Source organism: Brachionichthys hirsutus, chromosome 1 (genome assembly GCF_040956055.1).
Source record: "Brachionichthys hirsutus isolate HB-005 chromosome 1, CSIRO-AGI_Bhir_v1, whole genome shotgun sequence".
Taxonomy (NCBI): domain Eukaryota; kingdom Metazoa; phylum Chordata; class Actinopteri; order Lophiiformes; family Brachionichthyidae; genus Brachionichthys; species Brachionichthys hirsutus.
Window position 1 is genome coordinate 1,484,748 of NC_090897.1, and position 8,738 is coordinate 1,493,485.

Below are 8,738 nucleotides of genomic sequence, written 5' to 3' on the forward strand. Positions count from 1 at the left end.
CAAACTTTACCTCCTCCTTATCCCATTCCGTATCGCTCTTCTCATTTTATGATAATCTATAAAATTGTATAATCTATGACTGACAAGAAGTGTTAAAAACAAATCAAGCTTTGGGTGTTATTACGTCACCGGGCCTCGAGGGGCGCTGTTGCGGATGAGACATGGTTCCGCGACGGATGTGAAGGTTAGAGGTCATTTTGCGTACCGTGACGGACTGTCGCCACCTCGCTGGTGTTTCGCCGGCTGCTTCCGCGACAGGTAGAAGCCGAACTCCGGCTGTTCCAGACGTTTTCCCGGACTATGGCTAAAAAGCGGAGAGACCGGCGAGAGACCGACGCTTTGTCGTCGACGCAGGAAGTTGAGACGAAGCCGAATGCTAAAGATTCACAAACACAAAAAGGTGGGTTCTTTCTGTTTTAAATATGAACGGGGACGATGAGTGCTTTTTTTTTTTTTAAAGACACGGTACATAAACAACATGGCGGCGCCGTTATTGTTCTTAGGAAACATGAATGACAGAACGTGAGCTAATGTTAGCTAGCTAGCCAAAATTAGCCGACTGTCACAAGGCCAGGTTAATTACGTCAGCGCCAACGTCAGTAAACAATTCCCCACCCCCACCCCCACTTGGAGGAAATAAATCTCATTCATTCATTCATTTTCTTCCACTTTCCACGGGTCTGCTGGAGCCTATCCCAGCTTGCTATGGGCGAGAGGCGGGGCGACAGAGACAGACAACCATTCACTCACTCACTACGGACAATGTTCATTCATTCAAGAGATAAAGACAGCTAAAGTTAAAATAAAAGGCTAATTGTTTGTCCTCAAATGTACGGTTTGTCGTTATACGGTAAACTGAACTTTAACAAATCATCAGACAGATTTCATTAATCATAAGCTTGACATTCCACAGAGTCTTCATTGTGTAATTATTAATCCTTACATGCTAAACTCACATAAACCTCGTTGTTTTTTTACCGTAACCTCTTGTTCTTTTGTCCCGTAGAGGCTCAGCACGCTACGGGCGGCTCAGCACGCATGTCCCTGCTCATTCTGGTGTCCATCTTCACCTGCGCTGCCTCAGTCATGTACCTGGTGTACATGAACTTCCCAGAGCTTCCTGAGTAAGTTGCTTTATGGATCATTACACGCATGGTTAAATTTACAATGTCCATCCAAGGAAAGAAAGACTTTTTTTTAATTTTAATTCACATACAAAACTCTGACTTTGATCTGGTTTGGTTTGCTCCTTTTAGTTAAAACTTCTTTATTGTGTTGGAAACATGCGGTGGGGTTGGGTTAGACGTTTTGGTTTGGTAAAATATTGTGCTGATTTACTGTAGCCTGGATATATTTCTGAAAAGACAAAGATGCATGATGACGTTGGAGAGGAAGCATTAAATTATCGATCAAGATGACCGTGGTGTCCGCGTTCAAGAGCACAAGGCCTTCCAAAGACATAACTATTAATGTCTACGTTCATTGTTTTCCATTGTTATTAGCTTTGATTTGAGGCTTTTTAGACCGTCGGAGCAGATTAAATGTATTTGACATGTGAGTGATCAGTCCAGGAATTAATTATACCCGCATGTCAAGGTATTTCTGTACCACTCATGTGATTTGTATTTTATTTTCTAGTGATGAAATGGAGAAAATCAAGATTCCTAAAGACATGGATGATGCCAAAGCTTTGGGGACTGTCCTGTCCAAATATAAAGACACGTACTACTCCCAAGTGTTGGTGGCCTACTTCGCTACGTATGTTTTGTATCCTTGGAAAAAAGACATTTTGAAAATATTTCTTCTGTGCTTTAATAAAAATCACTTGAGATGAATAAAATAAATTGGAACTTCTCAACAATCCCGCGTTCCATGAATGTATTTCTGTTTTCATATATCTGATGGAACATCGCTGGTAAACGATGTTTTTTGGAAGGTTGTCTTCCTGAGCACTTTCATCAGCCTCCAGACGTTTGCGATCCCTGGATCCATCTTCCTCAGCATCCTCTCTGGGTACCTCTACCCTTTCCCTCTGGCTCTGTTCTTAGTCTGCTTGGTGAGTACTGAATGTTATACAGTTGAAATGGTAGAATCCATGCTACAGGAAGACGAGCAGATCCTCCTTCCATGTTTTGGCTGGCTCTTCTTCTTCTCTTCTCCTCTTTAAATGTAATGCCAGCCACCAGCGTGTCGTTGTCTCTCCTTCACATCACGTGAACGAGTCTGTCGTCGTGTTTCTTCCGTCCTCAGTGCTCTGGGCTCGGCGCTTCCTTTTGCTACATGCTGTCCTACCTGGTCGGCAGACCTGTGGTCTACAAATACCTGTCTGAGAGAGCGCAGAAGTGGGCCCAGCAGGTAAAGCCCGCGGCAGAATGCAGATTATTAAACTAGAAAAAAGCACAGACCTCCCCCAAGCAGCTCGTTCCCCCTCCTAACTGGATCTACACCGTCCACACGGTGATCTGGATCAGCACCAGAAGGTTCTAGATTGTTCTCGGTATCTTTAAACACCAACATGAAAAGTCAAAGTGAAGTAAATGGGAAAATCTGGATTTTCTCTTTTTGTATCCAAACCGGTATCTCTAAAAATGTAATGAGATCTAAATTGGACCGAGACCCATCTTCAGATTATTTCTTTTTCTATTCTCCATCCAGCAGTTTGTCTGTGATCCTGCTAACAGACAAAAACAGAACCTCCAGTAATGTTGTGTTTGATGGGTGAAATAATAAACGGTCAGTGTTATAGTAAAGATTCTGTTGTTTTCTCTCTACTTCTTCCAGGTTGACAAACACAGAGCTCATCTCATCAACTACATAATCTTCCTGAGGATAACGCCATTTCTTCCCAACTGGTTCATCAACATCACCTCGCCTGTCATCGACGTGCCTTTGGGAGTTTTCTTCGTCGGTACCTTTCTTGGTAAGTCTGTGAAAGTGTCATATCTTGGTTTTGGCTATCTCTTTTTTTTGGGGGGGGGGGGGGGGGGGGCTCACCTTTTATTTTTATTTAACCTGGCTGATTCACAGGAGTGGCGCCGCCGTCGTTTGTGGCCATCAATGCGGGCACAACGCTGTACAAACTGACCACAGCCGGCGAGGCCGTCTCCTGGAACTCTCTGGCCGTGCTCGGGGTGCTCGCCCTTCTCTCCATCTTGCCCGTCTGCTTCCAGAAAAAGCTGCAGAAGAAATTGGAGTAGAACATTTTTACACCTCATCCGCTGGTTACAGACGTAACGATGGGCTGGTACTGTGAGTTCTGAACCGGCCGGGGCCGGCAGTATTTTATTTTACTTGCTGGATCAACGTTTGGCTTTCTTTACATTTTCTTCAGTAGCAACATATCAATTACCCGATCCCGTTAGCAGGTCTTCTAAGTTAAGTCATATTTATTTTAACGTTTGTTTAGCGCTAACAGCAATAACCGTCCGATTGTAGTTAAAGATGTAAGAAGTTGGTCATGATGCCTGGCGCTTGCTCTGTGTGAGGGGAAGAATCAAATGCAACTATTGATCTTAATAAGTGCTAATTTTGTACATTCTCGTGTTTGTTTCTCCTCGAAAGGTGCCTGGATCCACTTCCGCCGGCTTTTTTTTTTAAAATAAATGTTGTCTTGCGTGTTTGCGTTGGTCGCCTGGAGCAGATCTTTGCTCTGTGTTGAGGTAAAAACAGACCGAACTGGAGACGCCCCCCCCCCTTATGACCCAGCCGTCATTCATGTTGTATTTGCTCATGGCGATGAGACCGTCTGTAGCCCTGGTCTATAGTTTTGCTGTTCCATGTTAGAACTGGAGATGGGATGGCGCCCCGAGCGTGACTGCCAACGGAGAAATCCACGTCTTTTAATGCTTCCATTTTCCACCGTTGAATGAGGCTTGATTTGTGTCGGTGTTTTTAAATGGTCATGCTCTTTCTTAGAAAAGCCAGCTGATATTTCTTTAGATGATGTTACATCTTCACTACTGCGTACAAAGGTTAACCTGCCGTTGCTGCTCACAAGCTCTGGACGCTTACCGGAGATGGCGTTGTACTGAATGTACAGGCGGGCAACTTTATTTAACAGAACAGTCTTTCGTCTTTTTTACATTGTTCATTTATAGAGGCGATGGTTTCTGTTTCACCCTCGTCTCAAACATTCAGCACGTCTTCGCTGTGCTGCTGTTGAAAGTGCAAAGCTCTGAAGTTCCTTCTGCATCAGGGTGCGACTCCGAGCGTCTTCTGCTCATACTTTGAGTTACAGGAATCAGCGATTCTTCTGTTTTCATGGGTCTAGCTGGTGATGCGTTTAAACCTCTTGGTGTCGGAACATCCTCAGATTGGATTGAGTATTGATCATTCTGCTCTTGTCTTACAATCGTTGCGTCATGATTGTGTCAACTGTCAAGATTTTGGAATGCATTTTTATTTTGTCCTGCAGTATGAAATGTTCGCTTCCATACTTGTGCTTATCTGATCATATTATTTATTTCTATTCATTAAAAGAATCTCTACGGAATGTTGTGAGTTTTGAGAATGGTCTGTGATGCGCGTGCACGATCAGCACCTGCTGAAAAGGTCATTTTTTTGTTGGACGTTTAGTGCCACCATGTGGAGTTAGATGTTACTACACGTTCAAGGCAGTTGGGTAACTTCGCGCTGAGTGTCTGCGGGTGATGATTTACGTGTCAATTTAATGTTAGCATTTTAATATTATTAGCGGCTTAATATTTTTCAGGATTGTAACGTATGAAGGCTTCGGGTTTTTTTTGTTGTTGTTGCTTTATTCGAATCTACATTTTTCCTAGAATGGTGACAAAGTTCACATCTCTATCTCTGATGTGATCAAAGGCCATCGTTGCGCAAACAATGACGCGTCTCTGCTGATAAATTCATGCAAACAATGGTTGATTTCCTCGAAGCAGCGAATAGACGAGGAGGCCGTCTCTAATGCGAAATACACCGTTAATAATCCTTTCAGGTCCGTGCGCCGATCAGCGCTACGTCACGGCTGTAGGACCACAATGCATTTCGGCTGAAAGGCTCTGCTTCGTGCAAAGTTAGCTACACATTGAGACTAACCCCGGAAGTAATGAAAGTTCTCTTTAAAAAATAAAACAAAATAATAAATTGGATTAATAGACGAATGTTAGGTTGGTTCCGGTCTCTCCTGGAGTTGTGGGTTCAAATCTAACTTTTTTTTTTTTGAGGTGGGGGGGGGGGGGGGGGGGCAGTGGCTGAGAGGGTGTGAACTTGAGTAGTGGCTGAGAGGGTGTGAACTTGAGTTGGGAACCGGAGGGTCACCTGTTCAAGTGGCAAGCAAGAAAAAATAATTCAGTCTGAAATCGTGACTGGAGTGGGGCCAGTCGAACGACAGAGCACTGCCGAGGTGCCACTGAGCAAGGTACAGTCCCCCACAACTGGTCCAGGTGCGTCGACAGCCTATGCCTGTGATTTGTTTAGAGGGGCTCCTAGTAGGGTAAAATAAATTTTGTTGTATTGACTATGATAATAGTAAAGCTTTATTATTGAACTAGATTGTTTTACAAATAATGTTGAGATATTTTAAATAACTACTATTTTGGAAGGCTCCTTTGAAATATATGTGCATTAAAAGAGAGCTTCGAATATTATTAATTCTTGAATACAATAAATTCACGAGTTCCCCTTGTCTTCTTTATCCCACTTCATCTTTCATAAATAAATATTTATCCGAATGCTCCTTGTCGGTTTGTTTGTTGTGACCTTTTATTGTGAAGGAGCCGGACCGGATGTGCTTGTAGCTCTTAGCATGTCAGGCTAGCTGCGTATCGGTACTAATTTACGAGCTTCGCAGAACAACACAGCATCTCCGATGGCACAGATGAAGCTCTTCTCCGGGTTCCTTTAATATGCTCCCTGTCGAGGGCAGAAGGAAACCACCGGACCAGTCTCAAAATGACCACCGGCTTCAGCTCCTGTTCCTCCCGGTTCGCAGATTATTTTGTGACCTGCGGACTCGACACCGAAAGCGGGCTGGAACCCGACGAACTGTCCGGTAAGCATATTTAGCAGTGGTGGTAAATGTCGGACTGATGCTGCGACCGTAGCAAAATAAGGCAGGAGGCAAAATGTTTATTATTATTTTATTTTTAGAACCTCGGCCTCTTATATAGCCTTCGTTTCTATCTCAGAGTTCTTTATTATTTTTCATATCACACACAATGTCGGATGTTTGTTATTAATGCGTAGCGAACATAACGCCAGGCCTAGCTAGTCTCCTCTCAGCCTAGCTAGTCTCCTTTCAGCCTAGCTAGTCTCCTTTCAGCCTAGCTAGTCTCCTCTCAGCCTAGCTAGTCTCCTTTCAGCCTAGCTAGTCTCCTTTCAGCCTAGCTAGTCTCCTCTCAGCCTAGCTAGTCTCCTCTCAGCCTAGCTAGTCTCCTTTCAGCCTAGCTAGTCTCCTTTCAGCCTAGCTAGTCTCCTCTCAGCCTAGCTAGTCTCCTCTCAGCCTAGCTAGTCTCCTTTCAGCCTAGCTAGTCTCCTTTCAGCCTAGCTAGTCTCCTTTCAGCCTAGCTAGTCTCCTTTCAGCCTAGCTAGTCTCCTTTCAGCCTAGCTAGTCTCCTTTCAGCCTAGCTAGTCTCCTTTCAGCCTAGATAGTCTCCTTTCAGCCTAGCTAGTCTCCTCTCAGCCTAGCTAGTCTCCTCTCAGCCTAGCTAGTCTCCTTTCAGCCTAGCTAGTCTCCTTTCAGCCTAGCTAGTCTCCTTTCAGCCTAGACAGTCTCCTTTCAGCCTAGCTAGTCTCCTTTCAGCCTAGCTAGTCTCCTCTCAGCCTAGCTAGTCTCCTAGCTGCTTTAGTGAATGGGGGCCGTTAGCCATGTAATGTTGTAACAAGCGATGCCGTGAGGCTTTCAGGGACCTTCCGTTGAATGAAGCTGTGGATGAAATGCATCGCGTGGTTTTTCTGAACCCTGACGTCCTCGGCGTCCGCCACAGATCGACCTGGTCCACGGCGTCCTTAAACAAGAGGGCGCAGGTGGAACGTGTCGATGAAGTAATGTTTCTTTCTCTGCACAACGCAACGTCACCATCGCATTTGGAATATGAAAGCAGCGCCCCGCATGGGAGATGACAGAGGAGATCGGAACGGTTCCAAGACGAGCGACTAAGAGAGGGAGATTCCAATCTGTCGGACTCGCCCCGCGAGGAAAGGCTCGAGGCTTACATTTCCCACGTCGGCGTGTAGAAGACCGCGAGGTGATTCGATTACTGTGTATAAATACGTGAACGACGGCCACGACACCGCGTCCATGCCTTCCAGCACGAAACACGAACTCAAGGACAAGAGGACAAGAGGACACGATCAAAAACGAATGAAGACGATGTGTGAGCGAGACACGAGGAGCGTCTTCTTTAGGCGAACGCGTAACAGGCGGGTGGAACCAAGTCCCCGAAGCGTTGACGCGGGTCAACTCGTTCAAGAACGGCCCGGACAACAACGTCAGAGATCATCCAGTGACTACAGAGCAGCCCATAATCTGGTGACCCCCCCCCCCCCACCTCCCATATGTCAGTCTCGTAAAGTTTATGCAGGAGCGACTATTAATAGAGCTAAAGACTCCTTTCCAGTCGAACCGGAGCGACGCCGTCACGCCTACGAGCGACAGTTTGACCCTCGTTTGACGCCTTTCCTGCCCGGTTATAGTTTATTTATTGAAGTAAAAACCTCTTTAATGGCTTTCTGCCTGATGGTACTCTTTAGTTTCAGTTACTGCAGTAGAGGATGTAGTTATCTGGCAGCTCCCTGCTGGGTAACGACCTCAGCGTCCACGCCGCTGCTGCTTGAAGGCCCTGAGGAACCCCTAAATGTCGAAGGAAACCGCATGAAAGCCGTCGGGCAGCTCTGAAGCTGTTCTACTTACTTTTATGTTGTGACTGTTTACTGTAAGAGAAGGTCGGGGTTTACCCCTCGTCAGCTTTCAGCTGAAGCGAGGAAACGGCGTGGAAATTCCAGTTTCAGTTTCTGTGCCGTTGGATTGTAATCTGAACCTGACGGAGATTATCGTGCCTTCGCGATGCGATGAAAAACGTCTTTCGCGACGCAGTTCGTGATGCTTTTTTTTTTCTCTGGAGGCGAGGACGTGATTGACCTTTCGCTTCCTCGCCGGCCACGCTGGAAACAAGGGACAGAAGCACACTTACACACTGGCTCCACTTATTCAAATGCAGAATGTCCTTTCAAGTGTCCGAGGCAGAGCCCCGCCCCCAGCAAACAATGGGCCGACGTGACGGCTGGCGTTAAACGCACAGCGGCGCCTTTCCTTCTGATCCTCTTGTCGGTGAAGCATCTCCCGCCAGGCTGGTGTTTAGCGACCGGGATTTAACAGCTGATCGTTCACTCGCCTTTTAAATGTCATTTTATCTGCGTCGGCGTTTTTACAGTCTCGGGATCTGACCACAGATGAGCTGCGATCCCAGGCTTTCACGGTCACGTGCTGAAGATTGTGTCTTATCTCACAGCGGGTCACACGCCTCTAGGGGGGGGGGGTGATACCATGAGCCCCACAGTGTTTTTGAAGAGGACTTGTATGCGCGCACACACACACACACACACACACACACACCCTCCTAACAGGATGCTGCTCATCTGTTCGGCAGCCCGACTGTAAATGTGGTTTCACACTGATCTCGATGAGAGAAGACGGGATTGTCAGTAAACGAAAGAACGCTTTCCGTTTAGATACCCGTCCCACACTGTGTGTGTGTGTGCGTGCGTGTGTGTGTGTGTGT

General features: G+C 46.1%; 2 protein-coding genes across 2 annotated transcripts in view; both read left to right on the forward strand.

Annotated features, from left to right (window-relative positions):
* The first annotated feature begins 264 nt into the window (after positions 1 to 264).
* tmem41b (transmembrane protein 41B) lies at positions 265 to 4,492 on the forward strand. Its single transcript, XM_068739433.1, has 7 exons — positions 265 to 400; positions 1,007 to 1,124; positions 1,639 to 1,767; positions 1,963 to 2,056; positions 2,251 to 2,355; positions 2,782 to 2,920; positions 3,028 to 4,492. The coding sequence occupies exons 1-7, from the start codon at positions 301 to 303 to the stop codon at positions 3,195 to 3,197; spliced, it is 855 nt and encodes a 284-aa protein (XP_068595534.1). The 5' UTR covers positions 265 to 300; the 3' UTR covers positions 3,198 to 4,492.
* A 1,418-nt stretch (positions 4,493 to 5,910) lies between these two features.
* Positions 5,911 to 8,738, forward strand: part of dennd5a (DENN/MADD domain containing 5A) — a 10,781-nt gene continuing 7,953 nt past the window's right edge. Inside the window, 1 exon segment of the mRNA XM_068740825.1 lies at positions 5,911 to 6,014. Coding sequence (XP_068596926.1) covers positions 5,911 to 6,014 — 104 coding nt within the window.

Coding starts and splice junctions, on each gene's coding strand:
- tmem41b (XM_068739433.1), top strand. CDS start 301: ATGGCTAAAAAGCGGAGAGACCGGCGAGAGACCGACGCTTTGTCGTCG. Junction 1,768..1,962: donor TACTTCGCTACGTATGTTTT/GTATCCTTGGAA, acceptor CACTTTCATCAG/CCTCCAGACGTTTGCGATCC. Junction 2,356..2,781: donor CGCAGAAGTGGGCCCAGCAG/GTAAAGCCCGCG, acceptor TACTTCTTCCAG/GTTGACAAACACAGAGCTCA.